General features: G+C 39.4%; 2 protein-coding genes and 1 long non-coding RNA gene across 6 annotated transcripts in view; 1 reads left to right on the top strand and 2 right to left on the bottom strand.

Annotated features, from left to right (window-relative positions):
* ZNF410 (zinc finger protein 410) overlaps positions 1-111 on the bottom strand; it is a 38003-nt gene extending 37892 nt beyond the window's left edge. Inside the window, exon 1 of the mRNA XM_006778764.2 lies at positions 27-111. The gene's annotated coding sequence lies outside the window, so the exon portion shown is untranslated. The remainder of the gene's footprint in view (positions 1-26) is intronic.
* Positions 112-125: 14 nt separating this feature from the next.
* LOC102755449 overlaps positions 126-14274 on the top strand; it is a 15534-nt gene continuing 1385 nt past the window's right edge. Inside the window, exons 1-3 of one of the 2 annotated variants that reach the window (XR_001512332.1) lie at positions 127-519; positions 888-972; positions 4336-4354. This is a non-coding gene — a long non-coding RNA (uncharacterized LOC102755449). Of the gene's footprint in view, positions 520-887; positions 973-4335; positions 4355-14274 lie in introns of those variants that run through there. The other variant, XR_436473.1, reaches the window with a different exon arrangement.
* The window catches only part of PTGR2 (prostaglandin reductase 2), a 15734-nt gene continuing 3759 nt past the window's right edge, over positions 2300-14274 (bottom strand). For all 3 annotated transcript variants that reach the window (XM_015558021.1, XM_006778767.2, XM_006778766.2), the window contains exons 4-10: positions 11823-12014; positions 10112-10282; positions 7593-7802; positions 6674-6795; positions 5771-5858; positions 4970-5009; positions 2300-2940 (exon numbers count right to left, since the gene is read on the bottom strand). In XM_015558021.1, coding sequence (XP_015413507.1) covers positions 2855-2940; positions 4970-5009; positions 5771-5858; positions 6674-6795; positions 7593-7802; positions 10112-10282; positions 11823-12014 — 909 coding nt within the window. In that variant the 3' untranslated portion in view covers positions 2300-2854. The remainder of the gene's footprint in view (positions 2941-4969; positions 5010-5770; positions 5859-6673; positions 6796-7592; positions 7803-10111; positions 10283-11822; positions 12015-14274) is intronic.

Here is a 14274-nt window from a genome sequence, read left to right as displayed (position 1 = left end):
GTGGCCCGGCCCGCCCTGGAGCTCACCTTACGTCCCCTGCAGCCGCCCGTGGGTCAATCGGTCCCAAATTCCGTCCACACACAGCGTCTTCCGGCTCCTGCCGGAAGCAGCTCGAGCGCGGGACAGGAAGTTTGGCCGCCCCCCACGCACACACCCACTTTCTTGCCTCCAGGCCGAGCGGGGGGCCGCCGGGCGCCCGGGTTTGCAGCGCAGGGCTCCGCGCCCGGACCCAAGGCGCCGTGGTCTCCCACCTCCCACTCATCCTCTATCGGCCTTCGGGGCTCGGAGGTCTGCAAAGCCCGCAAAACGGGTCGGTTCATTCCCGCCGTGACGTCACTGCTACCCTGCCGCGGCGGACGGGGCCGTGGTACCTGTCGGCTGAGGTCTGTACCAGCTACAATGGAGGCGAGAACGGTCACTGCTGACTTTCATCGGAGTTCTCAGCGAAGAGGATCGCGAAGCTTCACCTCCCCGGGAAGGGAACTGCAGAACCTACCTCTGCATTGTATGCCGAGCAGGGTAAGAATTGAGACTCAAGTGTAGTTAGAACTTTTTTTGGAATATGAATTCCCTAGCGTCTGGGTTCCACATGCAGTGGGGCCTTCACTTACAAGTGTCCCGACTAACGAGTTTTTTGAGGTACCAGCTGTCTCTCAGCCGATTTTTTACATTGAGTTGATAGAGTAATTTGAGTTAAGAGCTCCTTAACGAGGTCGGTCTCTGAACGAATTAAACTCGTAAGTCAAGGCCCCACTGTATTTGAACTTAAAGAGCTCTCAGGTGTCCTGCCTGGGGGGCTAGATCTCTTGAGTTCCAGGCTGGATGCCACCACTTGTTAGAGCTTTATGAGTTTGACCGACTTCTTGAAATTACTAATTTTATTATAGTGCTGCTTGCCAAACCATGAAGAACTCAACGAAGGCAGTGGCAGTGGGAATTAAAGTTCTCTAAGAAAGGGGCTTAAGATTAAAGGTAAGCCTTGAAGACGGGCATATAAATGGGTGAGAGAGTAGTAGTTTGAATATACAAATAAACTATGGTGATTTGCAAAACAAAGGAGAAACACATTTCAGGGGAAGAAAATTCCTCTTTAGATAAAGTGCGTTTATCCCAAGGGGATATTTACTTGGAGGTAAAGGTACCAAGCTCAGGTAAGAAAGAGGTCAAAAATAGAGATGTAGATTTGGGATTTATCAACATACAGAGATTAAATGGCCCTGGAAAATTATATAAAACAAGAAAGAAGGCCACTAAAGACAACTGGAATGATTGATTACTAACACAGTTTGAATCTACTTTCTATAAATGTTGCCAACAAAAGTTTATTGCAGGAGCGGGGTGTCATGTGGAGGGTGTCAATGGGGCTGGGGAGAGGGGGATATGTATAATACTTTTACCAATAAGATAAGGTGTTTTTAAAAAGTATATTGCAGTGTATAAACAGGAGACCATAAACCAGCAGGACACTCGGAGAAAACTACCCTCAATTTTACTGTTTTATAGGGTTGATTACAATAAAACAAACCCTCTTTTTTTTCAAACCCTTTTTATTTTTAGAATCACTGCTTTAATTTTTTCCTTTTTATTGAATTTATTGGGGTGACAATAAATTGGTTAACAAAATTGACAGGTTTCAGATGCATAGTTCCACATCACCTGTACAGTGTATTGTGCATTCACCACTCCAAGTCAAGTCTTCACCCATCACCATTTATCCCCACCCCCACCCCCAATAGTCTCCTCCACCTCCCCCCACCCAGGCAAACTCTAATTCAGAGTTACATTTGTAGGTCTTGGACATTCATGTTTGCCATCATTTGTTAATTTGCCCACTCAGTCCTATTATTTTCTGAAGCTGTCTTTGTTGTCTCAATCCTTTTAAAAAATATTTTTATTGATTTTTAGAGAGAGAGGAAGGAGGAAGAGACAGAAACGTCAATGATGAGAGAGAATCATCGACTGGCTGCCTCCTACACACCCCCTATTGGGAATGGTGCCTGCAAACCAGGCATGTGCCTAATCAGAAATCAAACCCGCGATCTCTTGGTTCCGGGGTTGATGCTCAACCACTGAGCCACACCAGCCAGGCTGTCTCAATCTTTTTAATCACCTAAAACTCCAAGTAATGTTTATCTATTTGCCCTGGAAATCTTGACAACTATTTGACAGTATGTGCCTGCTAACCTAAAATAAACATATGCTTTTATCAATAAATATTTGAATTCCTATACAGTAATTATTTGGCATAACACAAATAGATCATCTTCTGTAGCAAATGTAGTCTCTCCATCAACCTAATCAACCTCTACTTATCTTCTCATACTAGTCCCAACACAGAGCTCTGAATTCCCCCAAACTCCAGACAAACACCCTGCCATTAAGTCCCTTTTCCATGTATAGAAAGGCCATCCCAATTTTCTGCTTATGCCAAGTTTCAGTTCAAGAATTGTGTAAAACTTTCCCAATTCTATAAACATTTACTAAATGCCTTCTCAACCATTCCATTTTCAATAAAATTATTAATTTTGAAAAGTCGTTTTATATGATCCATTAATAGTTGTATCAAATCTCCAGTGGTTTCAGTATATCTGATAAAAATATCATATGTAATAGTTTTAGGAAAAGAAAGAAAAATAGATCATTTTGACTTCAACCTATTGTATGTAATACGTTGGATATAGAGTACATATATAATATTGAAGATATAGGAAGGAATTATTTTGCAACTAAGAAAATAATCACCTATTAGTACATTTAAAACAAACGCTATCTGTACTCTCAGGTGTTTTTTAATGTGTCTTTAAAGTCTTTGTGCAAAATGGAAAGAAATTTTTTATTTCCTTGATGAAGATGTTTATAGAGACTGCAAAGAGGTTTCTTCTGAAATGCAAACTATTTGCTTTCCAATATTACCTCCTGTCATCATGGACTGGAATGCAGCTAGAAAAAAAAAAAAAACTAAGTTATCTCAAAACATAAATGTCACTATCATACATATCTTTTGGTAGGTCAAACACAAGTAATTTGAAAAATTACTTCAATGATTTTAATATTAAGTATAGAAGAAAATTGTCATCAAAAGAAACTTCACATATACACTGGCAAAGTTACAGGGTAAACTAACCCAATCAGCATCTTAAAAATTGGATTTACCCGCCAGGCTGGCGTGGCTCAGTGGTTGAGTATAAACCTATGAACCAGGAGGTCACGGTTTAGTTCCCAGTCAGGGCACATGTCTGGGTTTCGGGCTCAATACCCAATGTGGGGCGTGCAGGAGGCAGCCAGTCAATTGATACTCTCTCATCATTGATGTTTCTATCTCTCCCTCCCTCTCTCTTCCTCTCTGAAATAAATAAAAATATATTTTAAAAAATTTTTTTACCCAAATTAGAAATGTTTAATTGGTGTCTATATCAACACTCATGGCTTACAGTCTGAAAACTAGAGGCAAGTAAGTTTGAAGGTAAAATATCAGCAAAAAAAATCCTATATAATAAAAGGCTAATATGCAAATAGACCAAACGGCGGAATGACCAGTCGCTATGCCACGAACTGACCATCAGGGGGCAGACGCTCAATGCAGGAGCTGCCCCCTGGTGGTCAGTGCACTCATACAGGGGGAGCGCTGCTCAGCCAGAAGCCAGGCTCACGGCTGGTGAGCACAGCGGTGGTGGTAGGAGCCTCTCCCGCCTCTGCAGCTACGCTAAGGAATGTCCAACTGACGCGGGGAGCAGGTCTAAGCCATCAGTCAGACATCCCCTGAGGGCTCCTGGACTGCAAGAGGGTGCAGGCCTGGCTACGGGACCCCTCCCCCCAGAGTGCACAAATTTCATGCACCAGGCCTCTAGTTTCTATATAACAGTCAAAATGTCAGAAATCTAATCACAAAGTTTTACTAAGTGAAATACACATTATGCCAGAAAAATAAGTGAAATTATATTTCTGTTTGGTAAACTTAGTAACCAAATACATTAAATTTTTTTCTGAGAAAGAAAAAAAGTTGTTTGATTAATCCCTTTTATTTTTAAAAATATGTTTTTATTGATTTCCCTACTGGGATTTGAGCCCACAACCTTCGACCTCCCCATTCATAGATCGACGCCCAACCACTGAGCCACACCGGCCAAGCTAATCCTTTCTATTTAAAACAAACAAAAGAACCAGCAGCGGGTTGAGCATTGACCTATGAACCAGGAGGTCATATTTCGATTCCGGTCAGGGGATATGCCCGGGTTGTGGGCTCGATCCGCAGTGCAGGAGGTAGCTGATCAGTGATTCTCTCTCATCATTGATGTTTCCATCTCTCTGTCCCTCTCCCTTCCTGTTGGGGTCCAGCCCCATCAGGTTCAGGGGTTCCCAAAGGTGTGGACGGAGTCAGCGAAGAAGGATGGACACGGAGGCAGCAAAGAAGGATGGACACGGAGGCAGCGTTCAGTTGATCAGCATACTAGCCAGGTTCTCTCGCCAGGTGTTCTAGCCAGGTTCTCTCTTTATTGTCCTGTTACATCTGTATTTATACCATTTGATCCTATAAGCATGCCTCTATAATCACATCATGGTATGTTTTGGGTCCTCCCTTGACCTACATTTCCTTGTTTCATGTCCATCGTTTCTTATCTGACCTTTGCCAAAAATCCCATCTCCATCTAGTTCTGTTGATTTTAATCCTATCCATTCTATTCCAAGGTGTTATCTCGAAAAAAACACAGGTTGGGGGGCAGGAGGGAGGGGGGTAAGAGATCAACCAAAGGACTTGTATGCATGCATATAAGCATAACCAATGGACATAAGACACTGGGGGGTAGGGGCGACCAGGGGATTGTTAAGCGGGGAGGGGGGAAGGACACATATGTAATACCCTTTGTAATACTTTTAGCAATAAAAGAAAAAAACACTAGAGAAATAGAAGCAAAAGAAAAAAGATATGTGTGCTGAGCACATATATATAATAAATCTACATTCATCTTACCTCCCATGTTTTCTAATCCATTTGTCATAGTTTCTTTAATCTGTAAATCAAAATAGCTATACTTAATATTCTTTAGACTTCAATGTTTCTACTTAGTTTTCATGTTTGCAAAAGACAGCAATACTGTTTAGCACTTTCTGTCTAAAAGTAGATATTCTTAATTTCATGTAGGTAACCCAAAAAGGTTTCCTATCAATTAACTTTTTAAAATAAAATCCTATTTTCCCATTGTCTAATCTTCCACTGGTAACAGCACAAGCTATATACCCTCTTTTCCAAAAGTACATAAGCATTCACACATAAACTTTGCCTATCATTTGCAGGTTTTAAGAACATGCTAGGTCGGGGTCTCTGGACCCTGATTTTAAAGCAAAAAGAAGAGATATATCAGAATGTCCTGGGAGGGCAGGAGAGACATATGATACGGGGGGCGGTGGGGGGTACTAGGCGGTGCTTTTAAGATTTTTGAGAAAGCACAGCTTCTAACACATTGTAGAATTCCATATTAATATTTGTTAAATTAATGAGTATTAAAACTTAGGAAGGAAAAATCTATTGATCTTACAACATAATCTAAGAAAAGTATAAGGTTAATAAAATTTCAGGTAAAGGGAATAATAAGAAAGGGCTTCTCAACCAGGAGGTTATATCGCCTGGGAGGCAAAGTTAATTTATAATATCCAGTACACTTCCCTTTTGTAGGAATTTTTATTATGAAACTAGTACATTGCTATAATAAATTCAAAAGCATGTCAAATAGGAGGAAGAATGCTATTGATAAAGAATAGAAGCAAATTCTACCTTTAGCTTTCCTTCTTTAAACCATTGACTCAGCTGTAGAATACCAGACTCAAATTTGTCCTTACAATTTAACACCATAAATCTTTCTCTGTATTGGGAAAGAAAAGAATAATGATCAGAGACCAGTGGAGGAATAAAAGAGTCCAAAATGAAATCATTCCAGATCTCTATTATGTGTTAATATTTCAAACATTAGGACTTAATCACAGAGTCTGGCCAGATACAGTTTTAGGTGTAGAGACAGGGATAAGTGCAGTGGAGTTCTATTGTTTTGTCTACCCAGCATTTACGACCACGTTTGGTAATAGCTCTATGATTTTACTTTGTGGGTAACATCCTTTCCCTTCCCTATGTGACCAAAGCCAAGCCAGTATGAGCCATAAAGTATCAGCGTTGGGACTTGATAAAACTGTGAGAAGAAAGCTGTTCTCTTTTTGCTTGGATTGCTAACCTGGTAAAATGTAAGACTAGAGATAACAGCCATCCTCCTGCTGCTGCAAGAGGAGAGCCTGGGAGGGAGCACAGCCCAGAAGTGGAGAAAAACAGTCGTGATGCCACTATACAAACCCTTTATCCAGCCAGAGCTCAGCCAGTACTGTACTAATATTGGACTTCTCAATGCATGAGCCAATAAATTTCCTTTGTATTCAAGCCAATGTGATTGAGTTTCTATTACTTGCAAAAAAAGACTTGCCAAAGATTTATAGAACAGATTCAATTTTTTAAAAGTTTTCTGCCAAAGAGCTAATTAACTAAAACCTAAGTAGTGAATCAACTTAAAATATATATTTTCAAGTTTTATTTACTAAGAAAAAATTATACATGGAGAACAATGCATTTCACATATACCTGTGATCTTTAAACCCCTTGAATCCGGTAAAAACAGGAAAAGATAGAACACACCTTGCAATGTTTCTTTCTTTCTGAATTGCCTCTACATCAGGAGGTAGTGGAGGAGGATAAGGCACATCTTTGTTGTACTGAGAAATTTGGCCACACAGGATGATGTGACTGTTTTTATTCATCTGTTCAGATAAAATAGGTGATTATACCCTAAGATATATGCCTTTCCCATATATGACTTTATGGCTATCTCAAAGAAAGCCTCCTTGACCACTGAATTTAATCCTTTAGTGCCAATTAATATATTTCATTTTAAATACTTACCCAGTATATGTATTTTAAGAGTTTTAATAGGCTAGAAAATAAGTCCACTTCCAAGGAATTAGAGGTAAATGAGAATTTGGTAATCAGCAAAAGAATTACATTAATTGTTGCTGTCGTTGTTGTTGCTACTTTTAATAGTAGTAGTAGCCGAGTATTTCTTTGTATTTAAATAATTTAACCTCAATTGCAAATAATTTTACCTATATTAAAGGACAATGTAGTGTTAATAGCTGATGTTCACATTTTATAACACTGTCAATAAAAATAGGTAAATACCTAATGAAAATCCATTCCCTACCCAAAGTCAGGGGCCATGGCTGAGTTGGTTCATGGTGAGTTAGGAGTCAGAACTTCACCATTTGAACAATACAACCGTACTTTTCACAAAAATTAACTGCAGGTGAAAAATATAATAATGCTAGCAAAGAACTGAAACTGACGTTCATAGTGCAAATCTGTAAGTGGAAGTAGATATATCAGCAAGCTCTTCTGTTTCACTTAATTACAGTTGATCAGTTGATCATCATTAGTTTCTTTTTCTCAATAAACCCAACAATCTTATACAGTTTTTTCTATCTCTTAGTATCACGTAAAAATATATCACATCAGATAAAATATAGCATTCAAATTTATAAGAAACAAATCAACAAACTACCTGACTTATCACTGTATTACTTATGTCACCGCCAACATTGTCAAAGTAAACATCCACACCAGCTGGGCATAGTTTCCGGAGCTGTTCTGCTACATTCTCTTTTTTATAATTAATTGCAGCATCAAAGCCCAGTTCTGAGGTCAAAAGGAGGCACTTCTCATGTGTTCCACAAATTCCCACCACTCGGGAACAGCCCATCAAGCGACCAATCTAGGGGGGAAATTTTTGAAAATTAAACAACTTTGTATGTCATATTTACATTTTAAAAGCATACAAGATATTATAAGTATATGAGAGTGTTCACCACCATTTAGGTTAGATTACAGGACTTTCAGCTAAAAGTAATTTGAAATCAAAAGAACAGAAAACAGATATAATGCCATTCTTAAAAACATTAAGATTGAATAAAATTAGACTTAGTTTGAAAGTTAAAATTTCAGAATTTAAAGCTAGTTTCATAAAAAGAACAGTCAGATCCCAAACATCACTAACTTGCAATTTAATATTTTTCAGTGGGATGGATCTTGAGCATATAGTATTATGTTAAGTGAAATAAGTCAGAAAAGTGAAGAATGTGATTTCACTCATGTGGGATATATCCTACTCATGTGGGATATAAAGCAAAAAGCAACAAATGAACAAGCAAAATTCACAGACACAACAGAATGGTGGTTACTAGAAGGAAAAGAAGGTAAGGGGAAGACAAGGAGGGTAAAGGGGGTCAAGTATATGGTGACAGAAGGAGACCAGACCAGGTGGTGAGTGCACAATAGAGTACACAGATGTCATATAATAAAGTTGTACACCTGAAATTTATATGTTATTAAACAATGTCACTCCAATAAATTAAATTTTTTTAAAGTTTTAAAATATTTTTCAGGCCTGTGAGTAAAATCCTACTAAAATAAAATATTTTATTTCAGAGGTTTCATACTATAAAGGCTATTATTCATAAAAACAATCTTATATAATAAAGAGCTAATATGCAAATGGTTGTCACACCCTCATAGCATCATGCTATAATGGCTCAGACACTCAACACAGTACTTTTCAGAGGAATGGGGACCAGCCAGGCACAAATGAGCTCGTGAGAGAAGAATGGGACAAGCCAGGCTGCGGCCCAGGAGAGGAACAAGCCGCCTGCCCTGCGGTCCTGGGTACCTGCGGCTGCGGCCCAGGAGAAGCCACCTGCCCAGGGTCCCCCCTAGAGTCCTGGATTGTGAGAGGCAGTTGGACATCCCCTGAGGTATCCTGGATTGGAGAGGGTGCAGGCTGGGCTGAGGGACTCCCTCCCCACCACCCATGTATGAATTTCATGCACCAGACCTCTAGTGCATTTTATAAAATTCTATCATAATATTTACTGTATTTGAAGACTTTTTTTTTTACAATATGTGTTTTTTTGTTAATCCTCACCCAAGGATATTTTTTCCATTGATTTTAGAGAGAGAGGAAAGGAGAGGGAGAGATGGAGACAGAGAGAAACAGCAGAAGCATCAATGTACGAGAGACACATCGATTGGTTGCCTCCTGCACTGGCCAGGGATTGAGTCTGCAACTGAGGTATATGCCCATAACCAGAATAGAACACACAAACCTTCAGTCTGCAGGCAGAAATTCTAACCACCGAGCAAAACTGGCTAGGGCGAGTTTGTTTTTTATTTTTAGTTCATGAATTCCACATAGGTACTTTGATTTTTTTCTTTGGATCTTTCCAGCATTTCCTGTGTCTATTTTTGGTTAACAGAGAACAAGATACAAAAATCTACAACATTTTTCATATTATTATAAAGACAGTCTAGCCCTGACCGGTTTGGCTCAGTGGATAGAGCATCAGCCTACGGACTCAAGGGTCCCGGGTTCGATTCCGGTCAACGGCATGTACCTTGGTTACGGGCACATCCCCAGTAGGGGGTGTGCAGGAGGCAGCTGATCGATGTTTCTCTCTCATCGATGTTTCTAACTCTATCCCTCTCCCTTCCTCTCTGTAAAAAATCAATAAAATATATTTTAAAAAAAAGACAGTCTAAGCAGATAATAATATTTCTACCAGAAATGTGCAAAATAATCATAAATTTGTTCAATTTTATATTTTAAATGATCCTATATAATAAAAGGATAATATGCAAATCGACCAAATGGCAGAGCAACCAGTCGCTATGATGCACACTGACCACCAGGGGCAGACGCTCAACACAGGAGCTGCCCCCTGGTGGTCAGTGCACTCCCAAAGGGGTAGCGCAACTCAGCCAGAAGCCAGGCTCACGGCTGGTGAGTGCAGCAGTGGTGGCGGGAGCCTCTCCCACCTCTGCAGCCGCACTAAGGATGTCAGACTGATGGCTTAGGCCCGCTCCCCGTGGGCTCCAGAACTGCAAAAGAGTGCAGGCTGGGCTGAGGGACCTCCCCCATTACAGTGCACGAATGTCATGCACCAGGCCTATAGTATATATATATATATCTCCAGAGATTCAATTATGACTATGTTTTTAGAAAATCAAATGATTCTCAGAAATTATTACCTGTCCAGCCAAGGATCCACAAGCACCAGCAGCCCCACTAACAACCATTGTCTGATTAGATCCAGGAGTTATATGACCTTTTTCCTGTATTCCAAACAAGGCAGTTAAACCAGGCATACCAATAGCTCCAAGAAAATATGAAATATGTCCATTCACGAGTTGTGGGTCTACCTAAAATGAAATATATCTTTTATTTGTATTTATTTATTTTGTCTAAATATATATCTTTTAAAAAGAAAACTAGGAATCCCAGTTTTAAGTCAACAAGGTAGAAAGAACCTATTATGGGCTGAATCATGTCTTCCTGTGGACAAAAAACGGGTTTCTACAGAAAGTAACCTCCCAGCGTGATCTGATCATAAATTCCTACCAGGGCAGGTCTGGGTGGGTAGTCACTCCCCAGGCATGTAATTTCTTTAGTAAAAGGTTTATTTTTGCCTTAAGCAAGCCTATCTTAGGTTACCATTCTTGTTAACTATCCTGTAATCCAATTGCTGCCTTGCTTTCTCCCTCCTTCATGTAATCTTCCTTATGTTTTCTTAATTTCAAAATGTATAAAAGAACATGTAAAACTTATTCTCCAGAATATCTAAGATCTTGCTTCCCAGCAATTATCATCAGTTTGGCTCAAATACATTTTTAAAAATATATTTTTATTGATTTTAGAGAGGAAGGGAGAGGAAGAGAGAAACCTTGATCGGCTGCCTCCTGCACACCCCACATTGTACATCTGCAACCTGGACATGTGCCCTGACCGGGAATTGAACCATGACCTCCTGGTTCATAGGTCGATGCTCAACCACTGAGCCACGCCAGCCAGGCTCAAATAAATTCTTATAAAAATTTTCTAGTCCCGGCCACGTGGCTCAGTGGTTGAGCCTCAACCTATGAACCAGGAGGTCACGGTTCAATTCCTGGGCAGGGCACATGCCCGGGTCCCAGGCTCAATCCCCAATGTGGGGTGTGCAGCTGATCAATGATTCTCATGTTTCTCTCCTTCTCCCTTCCTCTCTAAATCAATAAAAAAAATATTTTTTTAAAAATTCTCTACTGATTTGGACATTTCTTACATTGGCACTCCTAAAATTCATATGTTGAATACCTAACCCTTAATGTGACTACACAGGGGTGACAGTTGTAAGTATGTGAAACACAGAGTTTATTCTTGTATTATTATTTTTTAATTATTGTGCTATTTTCCATACTCATAACTATAAACCTACTTTTGCCCCACACTGTACATGAAGCTGCCAGTTTTTGCAGGTCAAAACAGAAAAATATTGGTAATTTCACATGGTTCAACCTAACAGAAACCAAACTCAAGATTTCTGACACAAGATGGAATTTCAAGCCCAAACCAAAGGAATTTCTTAAGTGTCAATTTCTCAGGAAACTTTAAAGCATACAACTACAAGGGGTCTTTGGCTCTTAGTATAAAATATTTTTTGATGCTTATAGTTCAGGTTTTATTTTATAGCTCTAAAATTTGAGAAATAAATTAAATATGGAAAACACCACCACTCACTGGTAATCTAAGAACTGTCATATATAGTTACAGCCAATAGTGGGGAAAAAAGGCTTTCCACATTTTTGCAGATATCTAAAAGAAAATGTATGCTCCCCACCTCCCCACCCCCTTATCAACAACTGAAGACCAAAGGTACAAAATAAGAAATACAGTGGAGAAAAATACTTTTATATTATACATCACCTTTTCTAGGCTATTTCCATCCAGAATAACCTTGGTTTGCCAGGGCCAGTAGAAAGAAGTCACAAACTCGCCTTTAGTAAAATTTGTGTGTTTGCTTTCTTCTATAATCCCAATACCTCCTCCGTCAACCACTTGAGACAACTGCCAAGGTGCTAAATAATCAGACCCAGAGTCTTCATTCATTTTACAGCGCTAAAAAAGAAAACACTGATTAGCATAATTCTGTCTAATAATACTGAACCAGTTTACTAATTTATCTAGTGACCTAAGGAAAGGTATATAATAAGTAATGTTAAGTACAGTGTTAATCAAACAAATAAAATTTATCTTAATTTCTATCTTCCTTTCAGTTTTTTATTCTGGAAAAAAAAATTGTATCCTTTCTCTAACAAGTAAAGAAGTGCAATCCAAAAGAAATTTAAGTATATTCTAAAGCAGGGGTCCTCTAACTTTTTAAACAGGGGGCCAGTTCACTGTCCCTCAGACCATTGGAGGGCCGGACTATAGTTTAAAAAAAACTATGAACAAATTCCTATGCACACTGCACGTATCTTATTTTGAAGTAAAAAAACAAAACGGGAACAAATACAATATTTGTATTTGCATGTGGCCCACGGGCCATAGTTTGAGGACCCCTGTTCTAAAGTGATGATAGTTCCACAATTTTGTGAATAGACTAAAAACCATGAATTGTACATTTAAATGTGTGAACTGTATGATATGTGTATTATATTTCAATAAAGCTCTTAAAATTTTTAAACAATTACTTGAATACATTTAAGTAATGTTACAGACACTATACTAACAAAATTAATTCAAACTACTGTGCCAGTGGTTTCAATGGATTTTGGCAAATTAAGTATACTTACATGTTGATGACAATATTATGAAACTGTCTACTTTTTATAGTAAACAAATTATATAGACCAGTGGTTCTCAACCTTCCTAATGCCTCAACCCTTCAATACAGTTCCTCATGTTGTGGTGATCCCCACCCATAAAATTATTTTCGCTGCTACTTCATAACTGTAGTTTTGCTACTGTTATGAATCGTAATGTAAATATCTGATATGCAGGATGTATTTTCATTGTTACAAATTGAAAATAATTAAAGCATAGTGATTAATTACCAAAACAATATGTAATTATATATGTGTTTTCTGATGGTCTTAGGCGACCCCTGTGAAAGGGTCGTTCGACCCCCAAAGGGGTCTCGACCCACAGGTTGAAAACCGCTGATATAGACCATAATGGTACTCATTTCTTTTGGCCTAGCAATTCCACTTCCCCAATGGAAATAACACATACAACAATGAAACTATTTTTTACTTTTATTGATTTCAGAGTGGGAGGGAGAGGGAAGGAGAAGGAGGGAGAGATAGAAACATCAATGATTAGAGTGAATCATTGATCTGCTGCTTCCTGCAATGCCCCCTATGAGGGATCAAGCTCGAAACCCAGACATGTGCTCTGACTGGGAATTGAACTGTTACCTCCAAGTTCATAGGTCAACACTCAACCATTGAGCAACACCGACCGGGCAAAACTATTTTTATACAGTTGTTTATCACCATCCCTTCTGAACTCCTCTTCCTAATTTCTAATACTACCTATTCCCAAAACATTTTTAAGCTTTCCCCAACTGTTCAATTTCCACAATAAAACAATGATAGGGAAAACTTCAGACCAAGCACTACATCATACCCCTAACCTCAGGTGGATGTTCTCTTTATTCAGCCAAGAAAAAATGCCACAATGACACCACAGCCTCCCATGAAACTATGCTAAAGACATCCTGGAAATTAGTGAAGGCTCTCTTCTACTCTGTGGCTCACTCTTGCTTCTCTCATGAAGCCAAGAATTGGAGGCCTACAGTGTGGTCCAGGAGATGGAAAAGATGGAAACACTGCTTGATTAAGGGTGGTCTAGTTCAGTCAGAAAAGACCAAATAGGAATTGAAGCAGAAGCTTCTATATGTATATGCTACACTTCTGCTTCTGTGTCCCTCCCATGTATTTTTGGAAAGCAAGTGCAGCAGCCATTGGATATTGGCCGGACCAAGGACCTGACTCAAACAAGGCTAAGAGAAAAACAGAACCACCAATGTAATGATATTTCCACTACTTTTTCATATAAAGATATGTATATAAAGTCACTTAAATATGAAATCAAAATAGTATATACACATCTACACTAATAAAAGAGAAAAATGGTAATTGGCGTACGACACTACCCTTTTCATTGGCTAATCAGGGCTATATGCAAATTAACTGCCAACTAAGATTGGCAGTTAACTGCCAACAAGATGGCGGTTAATTTGCATATGTAGGCACAATGCAGGGAGGCGAAAGGGAAAGCAGGACGAAGCCCCCTGCCACTGACAGTGATCAGAAACCCAGGGGGGGCGCTAAGAGCCCCCAGGGCCGCCTTTGCCCTGCCCCCCAGCCATGAC

Source organism: Myotis davidii, unplaced genomic scaffold (genome assembly GCF_000327345.1).
Source record: "Myotis davidii unplaced genomic scaffold, ASM32734v1 scaffold309, whole genome shotgun sequence".
Taxonomy (NCBI): domain Eukaryota; kingdom Metazoa; phylum Chordata; class Mammalia; order Chiroptera; family Vespertilionidae; genus Myotis; species Myotis davidii.
The sequence above is the reverse complement of the archived record's forward strand: the minus strand, read 5'-3'. Positions and strand labels throughout refer to the sequence as shown.